General features: G+C 39.3%; 1 protein-coding gene across 1 annotated transcript; it reads left to right on the top strand.

Annotated features, from left to right (window-relative positions):
• The first annotated feature begins 1,615 nt into the window (after positions 1-1,615).
• On the top strand, positions 1,616-25,212 carry LOC122975420 (NACHT, LRR and PYD domains-containing protein 3-like). Its single transcript, XM_044343856.1, has 9 exons — positions 1,616-1,762; positions 5,773-5,880; positions 8,498-8,777; positions 11,836-13,681; positions 14,222-14,395; positions 17,658-17,831; positions 18,005-18,166; positions 24,042-24,088; positions 24,320-25,212. Exons 3-9 carry the CDS (start codon positions 8,504-8,506, stop codon positions 24,880-24,882), a joined length of 3,240 nt encoding a protein of 1,079 aa, XP_044199791.1. The 5' UTR covers positions 1,616-1,762; positions 5,773-5,880; positions 8,498-8,503; the 3' UTR covers positions 24,883-25,212.
• Positions 25,213-25,595: the final 383 nt, after the last annotated feature.

Below are 25,595 nucleotides of genomic sequence, written 5' to 3'. Positions count from 1 at the left end.
ATGTCATCATAATGAGCTTATGTGCTGTTGATCAGAATTAAACACAATCTGGAACACAAATCATCTTGGTAGCATCATGTAGGAGGAGATACAAATCAAAGTGTCTTTAAAGACCCAAACAACCAAGTTTCTCAGTCATGATTGATGTGGTTTTACATGAACACAAGTTTAGAACAGTTTTGATTATTTTACACAAGAGATTTCTGTACTTCTGTTTTTCACTCATAGTCCTCATGAGCGAGAAGCTTTTTGAGTATCTAACTCTTCATAATTTACATCTAAATTATATGTTTGTTAACTTTGATTGTTGCTCATAAAGTCTTATTTACTCTTATTTACTTATTTACTGTATAATATGTGTTCAGCCTCAGTCTGTGGATTTATGTCTGTTAACTCCCTGCATGTTCCACTGTTGACTCTCAGACAAGAATCATAATGAAAATAAAGTTTTTAGCTTTTACAGGAAATATAGACCCATAACAATAATGATAAGGTGACAGAGACAGGAAGTACAACATGTACTTAACATTTCTTCATGTGTGGTAAACACTTGCGACAATTCTCAAGAGAAAGTTTCACTCTGCAAAAGGGAAGTCAGATCTTTCACATTATTAGCAACAGTCGTGTGGTTTTCACAGTTGGCTGTAGTTGACTTTTGACATATCAAGGATGAGATGTTGCAAATTAAAAATTAGATGAACTCTCTAACTTTTTGCCTCTATAATTGTAGTAATAACTAATTGAAGAAGGTTTATCTCACTGAAGCACCTCCCACCTTATATGTGAATTATACTGGTATATCTTTTTAGAGGTGGTCTGATGCTTCGTGCCTTTGTCCCTGAACGAGGAAACTAAGCAAGGTGTACAGAACTGAAAGATGACAAGAGGTGGTTGTTTGTGAAAGATGCAAGTAAGCTTTCTCAACAGGAAGAAGAAAGAAGAGGCTGAGGTCAGAACAGCATCTTCCTCTCTGTGACTAAAGAGCAGAAACGTCATCTGGAAACTCAACGACAACTTTTAGTTGACGTGTAAAATGAAATTATTTAACTGTATCGTTCATCTTTCTACATTTGAAGAACTCTGAATCCTGCTTGGGGAGTTTTATTAAATATAAATTAATAAACACATTTATCTAACATTTATATAAACACATAAGAATAAAATCCCTCGATTTTCAAAGCAACTTCAAGATGTATTTTTTAACAGCAGACAAAAGTATTAAAACCTTTTTGAAAATTATTTTGAAAAGTATCAAAACAACAGAAAACACTGGAGCTTTGGTCGTCTGTCTGATAAAGTCACAGATGATTTGAGCTGCATTTACCAGGCAGGTAAACCTTTTGATCTATCAAGGATGAGATGGATTATTACTATAATTGTAGTAATAACTAAGTTGAGGAAGGTTAATCTTGCTTAAGCAGAAGGAAGCACATCTCCCACCATACATGTGAATTATGTTATGATTAGGTCTGATGCTTCATGCCTTTCTCCCTGAATGAGGAAACTAAGCACAAGGGAGGGGGGTGGAAGTGAGAGATAGAAGTAAGCGTTTTAAGGGTGACTGGAAATTCAACAGGAAGAAGAAAGAGGAAGCTGAGATCAGAACAGGATCTTCCTCTCTGTGACTAAAGAGCAGAAACTTCATCTGGAAACTCAAAGGCGACTTTTAGTTGACGTGTAAGATGGAATAATTTAACTGCATCGTTCATCTTTCTACATTTGAAGAACTTTGAATCCTGAATCTGAATGCTGTTTCTGCTTGGTGAGTTTTATTAAATATAAATTAATAAACACATTTATCTGAGCTCAAGTATAAACTCCTTTGATATTGGTGGTCTTCAATTGTCTACGTAATTCTCTTTGTCTCTGTATTTTTGTGAGGTTGAATTTTTCCAGTCTTGTCTGACCAGTCCTTGCTGTTCATCCCTTGTGAAGTTTATTTGAAATTATTATTATTTTCCACAAGTTGTTTATATCTGTGGAAATAAAATGTCAAAAGAAAATGGTAAATAAATGAGTATGTTCCTCTGGTGCTAATGATACTTAGGTCATAATTAAATGTTGTAAGCTAAGACTTATTTTTTAAAGAATGAGCAACTTCAAGATTCATTTTTTTATAACAGCAGGACAAAAGTATTAAAACCTTTTGAAAATTATTTTGAAAAGTATCAAAACAACAGAAAATATTGGAGCTTTTGTCGTCTGTCTGATAAAGTCGCAGATGATTTGAGCTGCAGGTCGTGAACAGTTGCACTGGTGAGAAGACACTGGAGGAAAAAATGATATTAGATGTGTATTGTTGGAGAAATTATTTTATTGTATTAATATTTTGATGATTGTTAATTTAGTGCAGAAGTGTATTTAATTGATTAATTTTGTTTTAAAAAAGAATATGATGTATTCTTGACCTTATCTATGATATTTTATATGCTGTAACCACATTGTTCTGTTTTCAGTAAGATATTTTGTAGGAAAGAAAAAATAGAAAAAGTTATTTGAAGTGTCTGATATACGGTGATCCTGATTCTAAAGAAGTGATTGTTGGAAAAGTGGAATTAAATGAAAGAAGCGGTATAAGACAGACATGATATTATTATTATATATCGACGGCCGAAGAGCAAAACCTCCGATCTGAAAAATGCACTTTTTTGAGAAAACTAAAAAAAACTTGTTTTCTTGCAGAATGCTATTTGTTAAGGACACCGAACACATAAAACACTGTTTGTGGACTATATTATTATATTATGTGTTATAGATATTAATGCCTCGCAAAGTGCAAATAGGAGCTTTTGCACTTGGTGCAATTTGGAAGAGATTCTACAAAACGATGCTCTAAATTAAGTTAATAATTAACATTAAATTTAAAATAAAATTCAGTTTGTTTTCAGGTGAAAAGATGTAGTAAATGTAATAGTTACTACACTGTAGTATACGAGGGTCAGAATTCCTTCCACTGGAGATGAAGGTTCAGTGATTCGTGCTGTAGCCTCTCTACACATCCAGAGACTCTGCGTTGTGTTTTTGTTTTATTGTGTGACTTTTCTGTCACAATGAAGGGCGGGATTATCTTGATTATCTTGATTATCCTGATTATCTTGCAGACAGACTGAATATGAGCAAAACCTTCCTTGTTCTCATCATCCAAAGTGAAATCCGCCAATCAGAACATTCTGCAGATACGAGGTTTTGCGCTTTGGCCATCGATATGGAATTGTTATTGATTATTTGGGAAACAGGTAGCAGACAGTGAAGTGTGATTGTATATGAGGTGTTTGTGTTGACGTTTGTGTTGGAGGCTGAAAGTATAAAATGTTTGTGTGAATTGTTTAAGGGGCTCCTCTGTTGCTGTGGAGCTCAGGGAGCCTGTATGCAAACGCTTTAACTAGACAAGCTGATATTTCAGCTGCAACGACAGAATGAGATGAAATAATCATGAAATCCATATCTGTATAATTTATATTTTTATATTAACAAAGGATCAGATGAGGACTGTACATGTGATGTGAAAGGTCGCACGTAGTGATGAACTCACACTAAATTATTACCAGACTCTGCAGTTCCCCTCATCTCCAATCAGCCTTTTACAGTGATTGAACTCATTGTTTTGGTTTTAAATATTAAGAGACCTGCTGGTGAATAAAGTGGAACAGCTGAAGAGATTCATATCTGTGCGCATGGACAAAGACACTTCTTCAAATTGAAGCTAATGTTGCTCAGTGTCTGCTCTGTAAAAAGAGGCACTGTGTGCAACATGTTTGCCATAACAACTTATACGTCCATTTTGTGTTGCCGTGGCAATTCACCTCTTGCACTTGACATCAATGAGAAAAGAAACAATTTCTCAGTAAATATTGTCACACTTTCTTTAATGTTCAGAGCGGCTCACTCACACTGATACAGACATACAAGCTGCTGCAGAGGAGTGAGACCTGAAGAGTGGGGTGAATACTCCTTCATCTCTTTCACATCAACCTCTAGGAGTTGTTGTGACTACTGTATGTGTGATTACACCCATACAGACATGGCAGGATAAGCTTCAGCATGAACAGATGTTCTTTGTTTCTCTTTCACACAGGAACATACTGTTCAGATGCACAAACATGGTTTCTGTGACTGTCACAAAGCATTTTTTAACAACATTAACCTCTGAGTTACGCGAGTGCATGATGAATGAAAAGAGCCATCATCAGTGGAGCTCTGATATTACAATTCACCATGGCAACAGGTAAATAAAAAGGCAGAGCCTCCATTTTAATCCAGTTGAAGTAGAAACATTAATGTGTGTGAACATTTATCTTAATAAAATAGCAGTGACAGAACAGAGTCAGAGCGAGGAAAAGAGTTGTACATTAGTTCATCTCACCAGACTTGAATTTCCTTAATGGATGATAAAGTGGTGGAATCTTACTGTGTATTACATACATTTACCTACATTACATTTTTACATATATGTATTCATCTTTTATCTGACAGGGACAAAACACAGGAGCAGTGACTGATGATAAAAAATATAGTTTAAGGTTAAAATGATATAAAGAGATAAAACAGATGATAGATGTGTCACTTCTGCAAAACTTAACTAGTTTTTCTGTGTTAGAACAACATTCTTTCCTGCTGATACTGGTTAGATACTGGTTACTTACTGGTGGCTCTCACTGTGGCAGATGAAGGAATCTGTTCAGCTCAGATGATCAGATGTGATCAGATGAAAGCAGACAAACACACCGTGGCTCCTTGTAGCTCACTAAATACAACACAGAAAAAGCTTTAATGATCAGTTCACTGAAGGTTTAAGGTCCTAAATTTATACAACCACTATAGCAAAAGTAACTTAGGTAAGTTTTACCTGTCATCCTCAAAATATAAATTAAAGCTGCAAGCAGCGATGAACGGGCCCTTGCGCCTCCACACACGTCAGGCCGCGGCGCAGTCGAAGGTCTTATGTCACGGGCATGTAGATGTCTTCAGACCCGGGCTGTTTTCAGACAGTGCAAGGAGGAGATACACATCACTTCCTTTGTCCACTGTTTTGCCTGCTGCTGGGGCTGCTTTGCGTAGGGGGCGCTATTCAGCCAGTTTGCATCACTGATGGAATATTGTCATGTAGACGTGTTCAGGCCGGGACTCTTATCAAACATGTAAAGTCTGGTGCAGACTGGAGCATTTACAATAAAGTTATAGCAACTTCCTCTGTCATGGTGAAACATCAAATCTCAACAGTGTGAGGATGAGAATTTTCTGCAGGGTGAGACATGTCTGTCTTGCTCACACCTGTGTCATCAATATTAGTTTTGGGCCCATTCACTTGAATTTTAATTAGTAAACAAAATTCTTGATGAGTTTGTGTGTAAAACAAATTAATTTCCTAATTTTCATCAATTTCATTTTTAGAAAAGGAAAGAATTTTAACCCACATGACCTGGTGAAAGTTTGATTGACATGTGTACTGTCAGGTGTGTAGAGACAATAAGTAACTGCAGCTGGACACAGAAAAATACTCATATATTTGAATGGAGAGTGTGAGTGAACCGCTAGGTGCTCGGGCCCTAATAAAGGAAAAACTGCAGTATAGAGCTTCAAATTTTAGTTTTGATTTTATTTTTCTGCAGCACTTCATCACTAAACTCACTTATTCACAACCATATTTCATGGGTGTAGCAACACAACATACTGGTCTACTAACTAATCATGTTCTTTATCTCTTGCATGAGGAAATGTGAAGGTTTAGTTACTGTTTGAGATCTTCATCACTCTTCATGTTGTGTCTCTCAGCTCTGCTCAACGGCTCATAAAGACTCCACAGATTCAGTTCTCTCAGTCTGCAGGAGAATCTACAATCAACAAGACTTCAGCCAGGAAAAAGACAGCTGTTGTTTCTCTGTGAGTGTTAAATACATTTCTATCTCTTCACTGTTTTAGGAAGCGGTCGACCTCATTTAAGCTAACCATTCTGTGCTGCTGGTTGATGGTTTGGGACACATTCAGCTACTTTTTGTGTAGTCTGTTTTAGCGTACTGGGATATGTGTCATGTGTTATTTTTTATTATAAATTATTGTTTAAATGTTGCTTTGTGTGGGTTTGATGGTGTTCACATTTTAATATTGTTAATAATAAACCCACACAGAATTTAGATTCAGTGATTGGCGGTACCTTATTGCTGCTTTAACAGTATTAAATTGTACATTTTTGCAGAGCTAAGCAGTGGTGCTTCACTGCTCCCTGCTGGTGATACATGGTTATAGCACACCTGTCAAATGGTTTTTTACATTTACTGCATATTCAGTCTTGTGTTCCTCCATTACTGACATTACTTGTTTGTTAATCCAACTCAATGATTTTCCAATGATTCTGGTATGTGATGTTTGGACTCAAAAGAAAGACTCAACAACAGAGCAGGTAAGATAAAAAAACTTTTTGACTGAAGGCAGAGGTTGATAACAAGTTGGCATTCAGCAGAATCCAAAAGAGAAGCAGGCAGGATCAGAGGTTTAAACACAATTCAATTAATTTCAATTCAAATTTTATTAAGGATACAACTCATGGAGGGTCCATAGCACAATAAAATACAAAGTGAGTATAAAGAGTATAAAACTAAAACAAAAAAAGAATAAACTAATAAACAATCTAAAAAAAACCACAACTACAAAAAAACAAAAACAAAAGGCATTCCACATTAATTTGCATTTAGGCTAAAACACCAATGGTTCCACAGTCTAGATAAGAACCTGACGGAACTCAATTCAGGGTTGATCAAAGCTAAAACAATATTGTTAGCTTTCGGAGCTTTAAGCAGCAGCCTCATACTGTCATTATAAGACACTGTGAGTCTCTGCATGCTGCCTTTTCTGTGGCACCGCCACAGGTGGGCCGTATATAGTGGAGTACAAAAAGCTTTAAAAAGAGAGATCTTCACAGTCACTGAACACATACTAAATTTACGAGCCAACATGTTTGCTTGTGTGTACAACTTTCAACACTGCCAGTAAATGTCCCTGTCATCTGATTAATCATTAGTTAGATAATGGCCCAAATATTTAGCCTCATTACACTCATTAAGGGCAATGCCAGACAGGAAGAAATCAGGAAATACTAATTTTCTGTCTTCTCTACTTCTGACTATCATAATATTACTCTTAGTTGCATTATATTTGATGTCAAAATCTATACCATATTGTGAACATACCCTCAACAACTGTTGAAGACCAGCACTACATGGATAGAAAATCACCAAATAATCTGTGTACATGATGTGGTTAATGATAGAATTGCCAACTATATACCCTGTTCCACATCTTTTCAACTGCAGTGACAGATCATCAATATAGACGTTAAAAAGGAAAGGAGACAAAATACTGCCTTGTCAAGCTCCATTATTCACATGGAACGGAGCAGATGCAGAATTTCCCCATGTTATCTGCATCGTCTGATGAGCGTACCAGAAAACCAGGATTCTAACTAGAAATCTAGGAACACCTCTTTCATGTAATTTATTAAATAGTTTTTCATGGTTTATACAGTCAAGGGCTTTAGAAGCATCAATAAAACACATAAAAATTATGGAATTTTGCCTATTATATTTATCTAAAATCTCCTTTAAAGCAAAAATGTACGTCAGTGCCATGTTCACGTTTAAAGCCAAACTGGTTGTCAGAAGTCAGGGTGTACTGTTCCAGCCTATTTAGTAGAGTTCTCTCCAGCACTTTGGATAATATGCTGGCTAAGGCTATAGGCCTGTAGTTCTCCAAGCTGTTTTGTTTACCAATAGAACAAAACTGCATTAAGTGATAAGCAAATAAAGAATTAAAATCAGAGACATCAGCGTTCATATCTCCAACAACATAGATGCAGGTGGAGGCACAAAAGACATCACACATGCCAAGCTATTGAGATATTCCCCTTCATTTTGGTAACACTCATAAGGTGTAAAAATGTTCAAAATGATGAACTTCTTGTCATTACAATGAAACTCTACTCCAATAGCCCAATCAACATCTAATCTAACCACATTGACCAGCTGATCATATGTCTTATTCCATAAAATGGCGACTCCACCTGGAATTCTGCCTTGAACTACTTTGCTGATAAGGTCAGTAGTAGACTCACCAGCCCTGTAAAAGTCTTTATGTAAAGGATTTGGTCTTTCCAAGTCTTGTTTAGCTAAGAATGTCTCTTGAATACACAGTATATCACAGATCTCCAAGAGCTTGTCTACAACCACACAGCGAGATTTGTCTGCTTCACTGTGGCCAACGCGCAGCCCTCGTGCATTACATGACACAACACTGATTTGCATTTAGGTTAGTTAATTTCATGTAATGCCATCTTTACTGGCTGCTGACGTTTGACTGGGCACATACTAGGCCATGGCTCCCGTGCGGTGATACAGGTGTATTCACAAAGCGCTGCAATGACAATGGGGGTGAAAATCTGGCTGTGGACCGGTGTTTATGGAAATGGCAAATCCTTCATGTTGAAAATATTCTTTCATTTTAACAGGGAGAAATGAAGATGAAGGAGGACCTGTTGAACACTCTGGAAGATTTGATAGAGAAGGAATTTGAGGACTTTAAGTGGTTCCTAAAGGATGAAAGTCTGGAAGGCCACCAAGCCATCAAAGCATCCCAGCTGGAGAAGGCAGAGAGACGGGACACTGTGGATCTGATGGTGCAGACCTACCAACTTCCTGGAGCTGTGGAGGTGACCAAGAAGCTTTTACAGAAGATCAACAGGAATGATCTGCTGCAGAGTTTATCAGACAGCAGCTCAGGACCAGAAGGTCAGTCACAGGAAGAGAGAAACTGCAACAATCTTATGCAAACAAGATATTAACTTGTTCACACAAGATGCCATCTGTCACATCCAGACTGCAGAGGTCAGACAGAAACGCTACGTTCATGTTATTTATTTGTTTTAATACTGAAGAACTTCCACATTCACACAGACGACCTTCATCTGTCTACCATGATTAACGCGTATAGATTTTATTTAATGTTATTTGTATTTTTTTTGCAGGAAAAACAGCAGATCGATGAAAAACACTCAGTTTAGAAACTGTTTTTCAGGATGTTTCCTGCTGTCCCACAGTGAGGACAAAGAGCCATAAAACAGCATAAAAAAAAGTTAATGCCCTCATTTTCTATTTTGTAATTAACTTGCGTACATTCCATCTATGCTGTTAATTTTATCTGCAGGCCTGTAATAAGATCTCTAGAGTAAAGTAGGTCTAACCGATTCTCAGCTGAATAAATAGGGGGGCATTTTTTACCGTTGGCTGTTTAATTTTCATCCTACATTCTTCCACCAGCTAACACAATCTCACAAAAAAATGCATCCCATGTTAAAAGTTACTACAAGGACTTTTAACTGGTTATGAAACAGTCTCATGATGCCTCTGATGCATCTATATGACCTACATAAGCAAATAAGACATCAGTGAGAAGATTGGCTATTTCTATATAGTTATTCTAAATGCCTGCCAGGTCGGATTCCGGGTGAATGTAGCCTTACATGTAACCTAATGGTACTAAAAGAAAGTTTACTTTGCTTCATCATCATCATATTACAATTATTAATCTTACATAGCCACTAATAGACACATGACACATGAGTTTAAAAAAGAAAAATAGTATAGTAGATTGTTTAATTAGTATTTACTTAGACTTTTCAGTAATATACCTTAAGCTTCTGACAGTAAATTAGAAGGTCTGTACTATTAAATGATGGTCTCTAGATTTGAAGGTGAAAGATTTTCTTTTTTACAATATATATACGTTGTACTCTGGTCCTGGCTTGTTGTAATTTATGGTGTCTTGTAAACCCATGAGGGCTGGGCATGACACAATATCTTTATGATATCTTTATGATACAAGGCGGTAGTGCTCATAGGAAATGCACTCTTCAATCCGGGAAAACACTACCGCTTTTGTCCACAGGGACCACTAAAATCAACACAAAATGAAAGTTCCTTGTAGTACCTGTTATGTCAGGAGACTGAATAAAGATTAATGAGTGATTTTTACCAGTCTGCATGTAACTTATTTTGCACATTCTGTGCAAAATAAGTCCTACATTTTAATTGATGGGGAGCCGTAAGGGACCTTAATAATGGATAGGGGGTGCTGGCCCAAAAAAGCTTGAGAACCACTGTCATACATTCTTCCATCAGCTGACTCCAACTCACAAAGAAAAATTGCATTCCATGTTTAATGTCAGGAGACAGAATAAAGATTAATGTGTCATTTTGACCAGCATCTGTTATCCACACCAGCTCATCACATATACTGGCGTTTTCCTCACTCTGGTGATGATCTTTACAGACACCTGAAGGCAGCAGGTATTTGTTCCATCTGCAGTCTCTAGTTAGAGAGATGTCACTGTCAAACCACAATTATGCACTGCAGACCTGCTGGTTAAATTTTGTGCAAGTGACTGCAGATGGTTATTGTTTAGATCATTGTGATGTCAAATAAAATTGAGCACCATTATGCACAGAAAAATGGATATCAGATATTCAACATCTCCAGAAACATGAATTTAATTTTTAAAAAAAGGTTAAGCAGCTGTGTTTCTGTATTGTGCATGTGCCAGACAAGGAAATGGAAAAACCCTGTGTCAAGAGGATGAAAGTAACAAATGTGACTGGGCTTGACTGTCACAGCCTCTAACATGCCCAGCTATAACGTGTGATAATGTATTCTTTCTGATACCACCTGGTATCCAAATACCAAACAGGTGCACCAGGTGAACTAAGACAACAAATTACAAAGAGAGTGTTGCCACGTCCTCAGGCAGATCTGACTGTACAGTGCCACTTGATTCATGAAAACAGAGCCCCTAATCTCTCTCTCTGTATCTCAGTGAATGTCAGTGATGCTACAGACGCCTTAGAGAACAGAGGACGTTCCTCCATTCAGACTCCCCTACGTCCTCTTCATTCACCTCCTCTTCCTCCTCACCTATAGATAGATAGATAGATAGATAGATAGATAGATAGATAGATAGATAGATAGATAGATAGATAGATAGATAGATAATATTATATAATACACCAACCCTACAACCAATGGCCAACCTGCTCTTACACCTGAGCTACAGCTGGCCATGTCTCCTGAATAAACAGGGTATAAGTTAACAAACATACAAGACAGGACAAGACAAGACATAAGACACAAGGAGGGCAAATAGAGAGTTGTGGTCTCCCCTAATCATAAATCAATAGAAGCACCTTAAAATCAGATCTGGTTTTAATCAAGGACAAGTGAGGGGAGGTCAGAATTAGTTAGTCAATAATCAGTTCTACTACACATTCTGGCAATATTAGTTTCTACAAATTGAAGTCATACAAAGTGTTTGATGCTCTCCTTTAAAACAAAAGTCAAGGTATCCTTGACTGACACTTTTGAACTTTTGAAGCTGACAGTCTAAATTGTCTGGCAGAAAGCTTTGCTGCACTGACCTATGTGGTTTGAAAACACACTCAGTTGTACTTTTACACCTAACAGTGATGGCATGTTGGACTATAGTTGATACTGAGGGACTTCTGTTTGTGACATTTGAACCAGTGGATGGCAACAACACCAGCAGCTACTCAGTGGTCACCAGTCAAGGGCTTTGGTTGTACTACGCAGCTCCTCTGTGTAAATGTTGTAAAGCTGGGGTGTCTAAAAGAGAATGATGTGTTCAAAGCTAAAGAGTAGGATGCATGTCACCTATAACAGAAAAATTCAGTTTGACTGAACATTTTAGTTATTCTACAAAAACAAGTCATGCCTTTACTGCTGCTTGTGAGAAAAAGACTGCATCTTGCATGTTTCTTTTCTATTTGTGTCACACAGAACCAGAGCCACAACCCATCTCAAATTACCAAAAATGGCTTCGAGAAAACTTCCAGAACAAGTTTATGTGCGCACAAGAAGGATTGGCAAAGAAGAAGGATGAGCAATGTCTGGATGATATCTACACAGAGCTGTACATCACAGCCGGGGGTGACATACACATCAACAAACAGCATGAGGTCCTACAGATTGAGATGGCAGGGAAGGCAACAGAAACAGAGAAATCAGTTGAACCCAGTGACATGTTCAAACACCCTTCTGGAAAATACAGACCCATAAGAACAGTTCTGACCAATGGAATTGCAGGAATTGGCAAAACATTTCTTGTGCACAAGTTTGTGTTGGACTGGGCTGAAGGAAGAACCAATCAAGATGTGCATCTCATTTTCCCCTTCACATTCCGTCAGCTGAATTTACTGATGGGGCAAAAGTTTTGTTTGGCCGAGCTCATTCATAAATGTATCAGGGAGACCAAAGATATCAAGGAGGATGCTCTTAATCACATCTTTACAACTCTACAGTCATCAGGAAACACCAACTATGACAAGAGTAAATACAAACTTCTGTTTGTGTTTGATGGACTGGATGAGAGCCGCCTTCATCTGGACTGCTCTACTAATGAAGAGCAGGATGAAGATTTTAATGTTACAGAGACCACCTCAGTGGATGCGCTGCTGGCAAACCTCATCAAGAAGAATCTGCTTCCCTGTGCTCGCCTCTGGATAACCACACGACCTACAGCAGCCAATCAGATCCATTCTGATTTTGTTGACATGGCAACAGAGGTCAGAGGGTTCACTGACCAACAGAAGGAGGAGTACTTCAGGAAGAAATTCAGAGATGAGCAGCAGGCCACACAGGACACAATCATCTCCCACATCAAGACATCACGAAGCCTCCACATCATGTGCCACATCCCAGTCTTCTGCTGGATCACTGCTACAGTTCTGGAGGATGTGTTGAAAAACAGAGAGGGAGGAGGGCTGCCCAAGACCCTGACTGAGATGTACACAAAATTCCTGATGTTTCAGATTCTTCGGACGGAAAAAAAATATGGCCCAGAAAAGTGCGTTAAGTACATTAAATCATTAGCAAAACTGGCTTTCCACCAGCTGGAAAAGGGCAACCTGATCTTCTACGAGAAGGACCTGAGAGAGAGTGGCATTGATGTCAGTGGAGCTGCAGTGTGCTCAGGAGTGTTCACACAGATCTTTAAAGAGGAGCGTGGGAATGAAGACAAGATGTTCAGCTTTGTCCATCTGAGCATTCAGGAGTTTTTGGCAGCTTTCTATGTAGAGAAGTCTCTCATTGACAGAAACAGGAATGTCATGTCTGAGCCAGGGCAAACTTGCGGTGAGCATGTACGAATGTTTTTCAGCAAAACGTCTGTGAGAGAGCTCCACAGGTTCGCTATTGACAAGGCCTTACAGAGTCCAAATGGACACCTGGACTTGTTCCTTCGCTTCTTCCTGGGTCTTTCACTGGAGACCAATCAGAATCTCCTACGAGGCCTACTAAAAAAGAAAAGAAGCTCACAGATGAGTTATGAAACAGTCAAGTACATTAAGGAGAAGATAAATGAGAATCTGTCTTCAGAGAGAAGCATCAATCTGTTCCACTGTCTGAATGAACTGAATGATCGTTCTCTAGTGGAGGAGATCCAACAGTACCTGAGTTCAGCACGTCTCTCCACAGATAAATTGTCTCCTTCTCAGTGGTCAGCTCTGGTCTTTATCTTACTGTCGTCAGAAAAAGATCTGGATGTGTTTGACCTGAAAAAATACTCTGCTTCAGAGGAGGCTCTTCTGAGGCTGCTGCCAGTGGTCAAAGCCTCCAACAAAGCTCTGTAGGTGCACAGATAACTGCAGATACGAACTGTATCACATGTGTAGAGTTGTTCCCAACTAGTGAAAGTAAAGCTTTAGTCAACAAATTGATTAGTTGGTTTAATAGAAATATTATTGTTTTGTCAGTGTTATTATACCTTTTCAGGTGAATGTACATGCAAAATGAGCTCATACAATCTAGTTCTTTTTTAAAATTTTGGGGCATTTTATGTTTTTTATGCCTGATTTTGTATTACATGGTAGGCATCTTAACCCCTAAGCCATGGGGGCATCTCACTATCTATTGATGATCAAAGCATATTTGTATAAATTACTGTGATCGAAAGGATGTGACTCTCATTTTTGAAGTAATGACTTATCTTGTGTAATGTTTTCCATTTTTTTTAAATCATAAAAACAATCACTTGATTAAAATTCTCTTAATTGACCAAGATTCTAATGATTTATAGAGAGAGAGAAGACAACTTTAATATTTTAAATTCTTTTTACTTTGTTAACAACAGAAATGGTGTTTGTCTTTATCACTAACTCTTCCTCAGGTTGAAATGCTGTAATCTGTCAGAGAGAAGCTGTGATGCTTTGTCTTCAGTTCTCAGTTCCCGGGCCTGTAGTCTGATAGAGCTGGATCTGAGTGAAAACAGACTGCAGGATTCAGGAGTGAACTTGCTCTCTGCTGGACTGGAGAACCCACACTGTACACTGGAGATTCTCAGGTCAGATCATAATGTGATGCTTTTGTGCAAAACTCTGTCATACCTCAAACATTAAATGGTATGGTCAACTTTTTATATTGCTTGAAACATATGATATGTGATATGGCCTCATGATTACAGTGAAATACATTTTCACAACAACTACACTTCTTACTGTAAGTGCAATAAAACTTTTGTGAATAAGAGTCATTTATCAAGTCTCCTATCCACCACCAGTATTGTTACCAAGCGGCAACCTCCAGGGCTGAAAAATGGAGCCCATGCAGAAATGCCAAAAACTGCAGTTCCTTGAATGGCCACTTGAAGTTCCAAAAGCAAGTCAATCCCCATAGATCCCCATGTTAAAATGTCCCACTTTACAGCCTGGTGCAAAATATGATTATTGTAATTTCCCTTTTCATGACAACTGTGAGTTGTGAGGTGAGTTTTTTGAAAACTCATCCGTTTAAATTTTATTAAGCCGTAAAGTTATGCATAATTAAGGACATGGGTGCTTTGAGTGACAGGTCGCTAGCCATTAGGTTAGCTTGTGTCAGCAACCAGGCTTCATTTGACTAGCCTTAGCTCCACCTCTTTGCCCATTTTGGATTAACCAGGAGTTAGGCGGAGTCAGGCACTGCCAAGATGGCGACAGCTGGAGCTGCCCACTTTGAGCTTAAAAATCACTCTCTAGAAATCAGTGGGTGACGTTATAGTAGCCACGTCCATATTTTTTACATTCTATGATTTTTACACAGCCATATCAAACTTGTCAAGTTAATAGAAACTTGTCAGGAGGTCCCACACAGGGTCCCAAACTGGAGTCTCCCAGATCATAGACGACTGTGCTGACTACTGAGCTAAAACTTCACTCATTGCAGACCAACCTCTACCTATTACCTATTACCTGTACCTACCCACACCCATAACACACAGACAGCACACCGTGTAACGTGTAGGGAAGAACTTCAAAGGCGATTCTTGCTTTGCATTTTTCATTTATTGCCTATTTACAACTTTGTGGAAAGGAGAAGGGGAACAACAGGTTATTGAGAGTCCCCTGGGAGCACTTTGCATGTGTCAGTAGCTCAGCTTTATCTCTGGGGAACACCCCCAACTCCAGCAGTGATGTCCAAATTAGGAAATGTGCATGTAGAAGGTGGCTGTGACTCCCCTCATTGAGATCTGCTGATATACGTAACAGCGGAGCAGAGGAGAAAGACCAAGATAGCGATGTAACTAACCCGTGTTCTGGTATTTAACATGTTTTTTTTTTCTTCCCGATAACAAATAATTTTTTAAATATTTGTGGTAAAAACCCAGTATTTGTGCTTTGCCATATAACGTACTTGGATTCTTGGAGTCGGCTCATCCATGGTTCGACACATCACCTTGCCTGCGTCTAACACCTTCTGCTACTCAGGTGCCAGAGTCCAGGATATAGACTCCAAAGTCCCTCAACTGCTGGATCAAAACTCATCTCCCTCAACCATTGTCATCCATGTGGGAATTAATGACCTCAGGAATAAACAATCAGGTTTACTTACAGGTGTCTTCAGGAATGTTATTTACAGCCTCAGACTGCCGGTTCATCAACTCTGTAGTGCAGATTGTAGGGTGGCCTCTGATTGGCCTGACCATTTCACTTCTCGCGTCACTGTTTGTTTACATACTTTAACCTTAGCAAGATGGCCGCATGGTCGCACTTCCCAAATGCGGGTAGTGATTCTGCTCTGTATACGTTTTTGAATTGCGCATAACAGTTATCCAGACTGTTTATTCCTGTAGCACAGTCAATATGTTGATGGAAGTCAGGCATAACCTAATTGAGCATTGTTTAAGCGCCATAGCCTTGTTGCTGATCATTTCCATCCCTTTATGACCACAGTGTACCTGTCTTTTAATGGCTACTTCCAGCAGAATAACGTGCCATGTCACAAAGCTTAAATCATCTCAAATTGGTTTCTTGAACATGGCAACGAGTTCACTGTACTCAAATGGCCTCCACAGTCACCAGATCTCAATCCAGTAGAGCACCTTTGGGATGTGGTGGAACAGAAGATTTGCATCATGGATGTGCAGCCAACAAATCTGCAGCAACTGTGTGATGCTCTCATGTCTATATGGACCAAAATCTCTGAAGAATGTTTCCAGCACCTTGTTGAATCCATGCCATGAAGACTTAAGGCAGTTCTGAAGAAAAAAGGGGGTCCCCAATTTCTCCCTAAAATGCATCAACAAATGACAAATATGTGTATGTGCATGTGACCAGCTGTCCATAAAAATAACATCTATATTTGGAACGGTTAATACTATCAGCCATGAAGGATGCAGTCTGTCAGAGTTAACTCTAAGGGTAGATATTTGCTATAGTTAAGACAGCTACCGACAGTATCTTTGACTGTATATAAAGATGGACATCATGACAGCCCCCCAAAAGTGAAGCTAAAACATCTTATCATAAGTCCCACCCCCCCCCCCCCCCCCCCCCATGTTAGTGGATGGGACATGAGCCAAATGAAAAAAATCAAAGTACACATCAAATAAATTTTTCCCAAAGATGGTCATTTTAAGTAGTTCTTATCATGCTGATGTTTGTACAACAGCATGATGTCATATTGATGGACAAACATAATTTTTCCTGATAAGTTTGTTTTTAATTAATTATTTGACAATATAAAAAGGGGGTCTGACGTCATGATTGACAGCTGTTACAGCCGCTCTCAAACCATCAGCTTGCGCTCCTACGTGCTTGCTCTGCTTCCATGTCCTGTAGCATTGCTTTTGATGTTTCCTCTCTGGCTCAGCTCCAGGCAAGGCCATGGTCTCCTTTGGGTCCACTGGGCGTAGCAGACCAAGCACACTCAGCTAATTTAGGTCTCCCAGCCAGTATGTCTCATAGCAAAAGTCTTTGTTTCGAATGTCCAAAAGAAACTGATGATCAGACATATTTCTCTTGCACTCCACACAATGACACAGACGTAGACGTAGACATGGACAAAGACACTGCAAAGTTGGAACTAAGAGAGGCCACCGCAAATGTCAGTCATGCTGCCATCACAGCAGTTCATGGAGAGAAAGAGAGTACCACCAACAAGGACCCCTTAATTTCTTTAATTGCATTTGTGTCATTCATCTTTTCATAATAATGTAATACATTCACATTCAATCAGATATGATTCAGCAGCTGTGGTTAGATCATGTTGAAGCTGCATCATGCTTTTTACCTTGTAAACAACAGAAACTGTGTCAGTGTTTGTCTTAATCACTAGCTCTCCCTCAGGTTGAGTGACTGTAATCTGTCAAAGCGAAGCTGTGACGCTCTGTCCTCAGTTCTCAGCTCCCGGTCCTCTAGTCTGAGAGAGCTAGATCTGAGTGACAATGACCTGCATGATTCAGGAGTGAAGCTGCTCTCTGCTGGACTGGAGAGTCCAAACTGTACACTGGAAATTCTCAGGTCAGGATTCCCCTATCTCTTCAACATTTACACATTGGTTAATATTATTGTCTATAATCTGTGGGACTTCACTAAGATTCTTACAAAAGATGTTGTGGATGATGTTGTTTTCTTAAAACAAATGTATTATTTAGTTGACTAGTGTGTCTGTGTATGTGTTTATTTTCATGCAGCTTGTCGGGCTGTCTGATCACAGAGGAAAGCTGTGCTTCTCTGGCCTCAGCTCTGAGATCCAACCCCTCCCATCTGAGAGAGCTGTATCTTAACTACAATCATCCAGGAGCCTCAGGAGTGAAGCTGCTGAAGGATCCACACTGCAGGCTGGACACTCTCAGGTATGAACAGACAAGAGCTCACACACTGTTTCTCTGTCACACTGACAAGCTGAGGACTGCTGAGTCACACATTTGTTAGCAACATGCATTTCTGTCTGCTAGTGTGTTTTTTTAATGTATAGAATATTGACCTCTTACCAGGCACCCCCATTTTTGCGCACAAAATAATGTACCCAGAATATAAAGGTTACTGTTCTTCAACCCTTCATTTGAAAGGCAACTCTTTAAATGTTTCAACCTAAAAATCAGAACGAGTATAAGAGATCCTGAACCAAAGTTACAGAGGATAAAGTGTCCCATGGGTGGGACAGTGCCATTTAACAGGTTAATATACTGTATCTATCCATGAAGCTATGACGACAGCAATGACCAGGGATTCAGTTTGATTCCACTGTATACAGTATCTCTTGCTGGCAATCTTGTCTGTTTCTGTAATAGTGAGTCCTCTGGTTGGTCAAAGCATCTGCAGAACACAGCCAGCATAAACATGCAGAGAAGCGATATTTTCATCTGCTTTGCCTACAGTGTCCCATCCACTGCCGGAACGTTTTACACAACCACAGTGTGCTGGTTAAACTAATAGCAAATTGTTATGAACAAGCTAAAATGAAATCTGTCTGTATGTAGCCTAAATGTTAATCTTAGTTTGCCATGTATCTTTAAACCAGTCAAATTCTTGTAAACTTAGCTACTGGCTGAGAAAAACCAGTCCCTTCCCTCTACCGGCGGTACCTGCAGGCAATGAATCACATCAGCAGCAGAGGGAGGAGGAGTACGAGTTTTCCGGATTTTCCAGAGTTTTCGACTATTTAGTGCTTTTAACTTTTAACTAACCTCTGAGGTGCTGGATATTGCTCACTGATCGCTGCTGGGACTCTATTTCACTGTTGCAGAGGTTGGACACTGGACACTGGCAGGCCTGCTGGCTGGCCTGCTGACTGGCCTGTTTAGCCCAATGAGGTAGAAAAGATTAAGTAATCTCTTGACTTTTTGTTTGTTGAGATCGCAATAGACACTGCACAACAAAAGAGGATAATGGAACTGATGGGAGAAGTTCAATTACTTAAGAAACAAAACATGGAAAAAGAAAAAAAGATCATACTTTGAGAATCGAGTGGCCGACCTGGGGTCCATTTCACAAAGCAGGTTTAGTGAAAACTCAGAGTCTGTTAACCCTGAAATGAGGGAAACTCTGAGTTTTCCGTTTCAAAAAGGGAGGTAACTCAAACCAGAGAAAGAGGGGTAACTCTAGCCTGTTTCAGAGAGAGATATAACTTAAGCTCTCGGTCAGTTACCGTAGTAACAGACTCTATGAACCTAACCTGGTCGGGGCCAGGTTTTTCCTCAATGAACCTCGAGTTTCTCTCTGTCTCCGCCCTCTTTCAGAGCCACACACTCCATTTGATTTCCTCGTGCATTCAGTCAGCAGGCGAGTTTTGGCGTAGCCTTTTTCTGTCGTCTGTCATTTAAAAAAAAATCATTAAAAAAAATCAGAGTCAGTATATTAGAAGTCCATTGGGCACAGTAGGTGGCAACTTTTTTCACTAACATGGCATGTCCTTTTGATAACGATCCCGTGGATGAAGGTGCAGCATTACTGTGCAGAGAATTAAATATTTGTCAGGAGATGGTTATCAGACCATGCATAGATGTTCTAGCATTTCCAGACAATTATCTTTTTGAGCTTAGGGCCAGCTCCTCTGCCTCCGTTAGAGGTGGCGGTGCTGGACCACCACCCGTTTTACGGGCATCTGCCTTCTTTCTGTTGGCTGAGTAGAAGTCTGTGTTAGTTTAAATAGGCTTAATTATTTAACAGAACATGATATAGATGAGAGGACATTTATGTGTGTGAAACCAGCATTACGTTGGGGATAAAACAACTGCACAGTCAAACAGCCACTTAATATTTACTTTACAATGTAAAACATGATCACAATGAGGTACCCCCATGAGATTATGCCGAGGTCTCACCTGTTTGAATTTGAATGCGGGATTGCACCTAAATGAAATAAATTAATAGGCGACCATTCAAGCAGTTTTCCCCTGTAATATTATTGTGATTGCAAAGGACTACATTTAAACTTACACATTGACCCGAGCAGCAATGTTCTCCCACGCCGTCTCTCTCTCTTTTGCAGCTGCAGCGGTGTTGCACTTCTCTCTGAAAACGTGTTCAAACTCGCCGTATGAGCGCATTAAGATTTCTAGTGCTAGTGGGGTGAAAAACGCAGCCATCCTCTTCCCCGTTGCCATGGTGACTTGTTGAATCGGGGCTCCATTGATGCTGGCTTTTTATTGTTGTGGTGCACGCACTTAACTCCAGGTGAAACTACTCTGAGTTGATTAAACTGACTCAAATCAGCTGTTCTGAAACCGGAAACTCAGAGTTTCCTATCTCAGAGTAGATCAACTCAGAGTTCAGGATTAGACTTAGAGTTTGTTGAGCCTGCTTTGTGAAACGGACCCCTGGAGCAGTACTCCCAGATGATCTTATTATCAGTGGCCTGAAGACCAGACACCAGTTCTACCCTGGGGCAGTTTCGGCCCCCGAGGGTACCACTGCCAGACATAAGGTTGATGCTTCCGAGGTGGTTGGCTTCTTGGACAGCAAGGGCATTTCTGTTGAAAGCAGTGACATTGAAGCTTGTCACACACTGCCCAACAAAAACTGCAACACCAGCCATAATCATCAGCTTCACCAACAGAAAGAAAAAGTATGAGCTCCTCAGACAAGGAAAGAAACTAAAGGGGACTGATGTGTACATCAACAAACATCTCACCAAAAAGAACCCAGACATTGCAAGGAGAGCCCGCATATTAAAAAAACAAAACAAGATCCAGGCAACTTGGACAAGAAAGCTGCAAAATATTCATTAAGCTGAATGGATCAACACCAGAGGCAGGGAAAGCTCTCATCATCAGGAACTTCAATGAACTGGATAAGTTTGATGAATAAATCCAGGGAGAGCAACACAACAAGGTAATGGAAAACTTAAATAGTGATTAACTGAAAACACTAAACACACCCATGGCAAGTTCAGACAGAGGTCATTCATCTACGGAATAGGAAAAACTGGACTTGAAAACTTTCAAATACACTGAACATAAATCACAAGATATGGAAAATGATATTGACCCTGAAAATAATTTCTCCAATAATACACACAGTCATTGCAAACAGAACAGTTTAAAAGAAATGTAAAAACTGTTTGCACTATTGCACCGTTTAAGACTTCTGGACAAGAAGTTCACAGCAATAGGGATATCTGAGACTTGGCTTAGTAAGGAGCAAACTGATGTGGTCGAAACTGAGGGATACGAGATGTTTTTTACTAACAGTACTCAAACAAAAGCTTTATATTTCGATAAAAACTATAAAAGTAAATCTGTTTATGTTTATCTGATTATGGAGAATACACAGTAGAAACTCAGATGGATAATAAGCTGTGTATACAGAAAACCAGGATCTTGTATCAACACATTTAGCGAAATGTTATTGGAACTGTATAACGACATTAATAATGAGAAAATGTTTTTTGTCTGCTGGGATTTAAATACTGACTTGCTGAAGACTTTGTTGTGGCAGCAAAATTATTTGTATTTGTATTTGAATAAAAGTGGAAATAGGTGTAAGAATACAGTTTTTGTTTTTATTACGCTTTTAATTTTAGGATATTAAAGTGTTAAAATAAGTGTTTATGAACAAACTATCTTACGAAGGAGGTCCCCACACCAGATCCTGAAGTCGAGTCTCCCAGATCATAGATGACTGCGCTGACTACTGAGCTAAAACCTTAAAAGGCAATTCCTGCTTTGCACTTTTCACTTATTGCCTATTTTTTACAACTTAACTTTGTGAAAAGGAGAAAGGGAACAACAGGTTATGGAGAGTCCCTTGAGAGCACTTTGCTTGGGAGTGATGTCCAAATAAGGAAACCTGCATCATGTAGCAGGTGGATGTGACTGCCCTCGTTAAGACCTGCTGATAAACGTAACAACGGAGCAGAGGAGAGAGACTGAGATAGTAATGTAACCGACCTGCGTGCCAGTATTTAACATGTTTTTTCTTTTTTTTCCCAAAAACAAATAATTTTAAAAATATTTATACAAAATAAATGTTCATAAAAACCCACTATTTGTGCTTTGCCGAATAACATATTTGGATTCAGGCCCACCCCTACTACAGACTTCATCAATTCAATTTACAGTATAAATCTATATCCCTCAGTTACACGGCCAATTAGAATCACAACACAGAGTGCTACACTAATTGACAATATATTCACCAATTTTATTGATAAGAAAGTAGTAAGTGGACCACTAATAAATGACACAAGTGGTCATCTGCCAGTCTTTACAATCATACGGGGCTGTACTAGGGCCAAGAAAGATGTTAAAACCTTTAAAACAATTAGACACAAAACACAAGGGTCTATTATTTCCTTTAAAGAAGACCTAATGAAACAAGACTAGAATAAAGTCTATGTGGAAGATGTAGTACTAAGGGAGTACTAAACACATGCAAGAAGAAAAAATTATTATACAAAAAATTATTATATAATATTTAAAGAAAAGAACAAAAGAAGCTGAACACACATATAAAACATAAAGACAAACCGACAAAAATTATGAGAAGCAGCAAAAAGGACTACTACGCTAAACTACTGGAGGACAACAAAAACTATATTCAAAATAAACATAGCACAAAAAGTAAGGAAATTTGTGTTTGGTAGATTATTTCTTTGTTGTAACAATGCTTCTTGGCAATAAATATTATACCGTTGAAAAGCCTATTTATTTCCCTTTTAAATAGTGCCACATTTGTGAGGAACAGAGCTGAGTATGTCGCTTGTGCCGATGAAAAATTTGCCAAATCTTCTCTGCCAATGCCAAACAGCTTATTCTGCCATTGACATTGTTTGGTGTTTGGTGGATTGGATGATTGAAGTTTGAAGAAACAAGACATATTGGTAATTTAACAATTTATTCATTTAACAAACAGGAGCCTCAGTAGCGTGCGGAAGAACCATATACAGCCACAACAGCCTGGCACCTCCTCCTCATGCTGGTCACCAGCCTGGTCACACTGCTGTGGGATGGTATCCCATTCTTCAACCAGCATTTGTCACAAGTCAGCCAACGTGGTTGTGTTGGTCACTCTGGCATGAACAGCACGCCCAAGCTGATCCCACAAGTGTTCAATGGGGTTGAGGTCAGGACTGCTGGCAGGCCATTCCATCCTCTCCACTCCCAAATTCTGGAGGTAGTCTCACCATCACACTGCCTCCACCAAAAGATGTTACTCTATCGGTGCAGCAATCAGCATAGCGATCTCCGCGTCTTCTCCACACTTTGACCCTACGATCCAACTGCAGGCAGAATCTGGACTCATCACTGAACATAACGTTCCTCCACATGTTCAGGTTCCAATGCACGTGTTGCCAACACCAGCGCAAACGGGCCTGACGGTGAAGGGCAGTCATGGCCGGCCTCCTGGCAGCACCTGGGGGCAACAAAGAAATAATCTACCAAACACAAATTTCCTTACTGTTTGTGCTATGTTTCATCCCAAGATGAACCATAATATCCAGTGATTCAGAGTCCAGTTGTTCTGAGAGTGAATTAGTTAAATTAAATAAGAGAATAAGGCAACAGGTAGTGTGATCAGTGATGATGTGATCCAGTTTGAACCCTGCAGACCTCTGAGGTCGGTCAGCTCTGATGCTTCTTCACAGAATCCAAACATGCTGAAGCTGCTTTTATGTGTTTATAAATCCAGCTGTTTTGTCTTAATGTTGGTTCTGAGTGAATTTTTATGAAGATCATTGAGGAGGAAACTTCTGAAGGTTCATTCTGACTTTGTTTCTTCCTCCAGGGTGGAACATTGTGGGGAGCAGAGGCTGAAACCTGGTCTGAGGAAGTGTAAGTGTGTGTTCACTTTGATTCATGAAAACAAGGCAGCACATGTTAAAGAAGTTTAAATCAAAAGCTTGATTATCTGCATTACATTCTCAGTTTGAAAGAAGATCCAAAAAGATGAGTTATTATAAAGTTTATTTCTAATTAACAGTGAGTCTGTTAATAAATCAACAAGTAAACCAGGTGTGTTTGATGATAAACTGCTGCTGTATTGTGTTTTGTTCTCTACATCAGATGTCTGTGAACTCACACTGGACACAAACACAGCACACAAATACCTCAAACTGTCTGACAGCAACAGGGAGGTGACAGCAGTGACAGAGGAGCAGCCATATCCTGAACATCCAGAGAGATTTGATGTCTTTTATCAGCTGCTGTGTAGAGATGGTCTGACTGGTCGCTGTTACTGGGAGGTCGAGTGGAGTGGATTGGTTTATATATCAGTGAGTTACAGAGGAATCAGAAGGAAAGGAGACAGTAATGACTGCTTGTTTGGAGGAAATAATCTCTCCTGGAGTCTGAGGTGCTCTGATGATGATGGTTACTCTATCTGGCACAATAACAGGAAAAAAGACCTCCCCTCCACCTCCTCCTCCTCCTCCTCCTCCTCCTCCTCCTCCTCTGTCTCTAACAGAGTAGCAGTGTATGTGGACTGTCCTGCTGGCACTCTGTTCTTCTACAGAGTCTCCTCTGACACACTGATCCACCTCCACACCTTCAACATCACATTCACTGAACCTCTGTATGCTGGGTTCTGGATATTGTCTGGTTCCTCAATGTCTCTGTGCTCACTGTAGGAGGAAGAGTCTCCTCCTGTGTAGAGAAACACTGATGACAGACACACTTTTTATTAGTCATATTAATCTACTCCAGGAAACGTCTCCAGTTGTTTTGCTTTAGTGAATGCAATGTGTTTCCATGATTCTAAATGCTGCGAGACATCAAATATGTTTCCAAGATTTTAGTTTTCTTTTTTTTTTACTTTGCAATCTGAAAATGTTGTCATATAAATAAGTATGTATATCCACTAAAACCTGATTCTACACACATGTATATATGGGTTGTTTTTTTTTCAAACAAATGTACCAATAATTGTACTTTGTAGAAATATGATTCCACAGTTTTTCTAAATGGGGGTCAGTTGGGCAGGATGGCTCCTGGACAGGAGAACTGAAAACAGACATGACATTATCTATAAGTCTGTATTTGATAGAAGAAGAAAAGAACTGTAACACCCACTTAAGGTGAATAAAATCCTGTTCTAAGCGCTCCACTGGGAGCCTTTTTCTTTGTAACCTCATCCTGTGTGTTGCACTGCGAAACGCTCGTTCTTGTTCAAGAAAATAAATTCTGTTAAATTTTGATACTTTGGCTCTGGTCTCTATTGTTTAATGGTCATTATGGAGAAATTCTTTTAACAGCCTTAGACCATGCGTACGCACAAATCATAAACTTCTTAAAAAATGATATAGTCAATATTTATTTATTGTAAACAATATATTAGAACCAA

Source organism: Thunnus albacares, chromosome 3 (genome assembly GCF_914725855.1).
Source record: "Thunnus albacares chromosome 3, fThuAlb1.1, whole genome shotgun sequence".
Taxonomy (NCBI): domain Eukaryota; kingdom Metazoa; phylum Chordata; class Actinopteri; order Scombriformes; family Scombridae; genus Thunnus; species Thunnus albacares.
The sequence above is the reverse complement of the archived record's forward strand: the minus strand, read 5'-3'. Positions and strand labels throughout refer to the sequence as shown.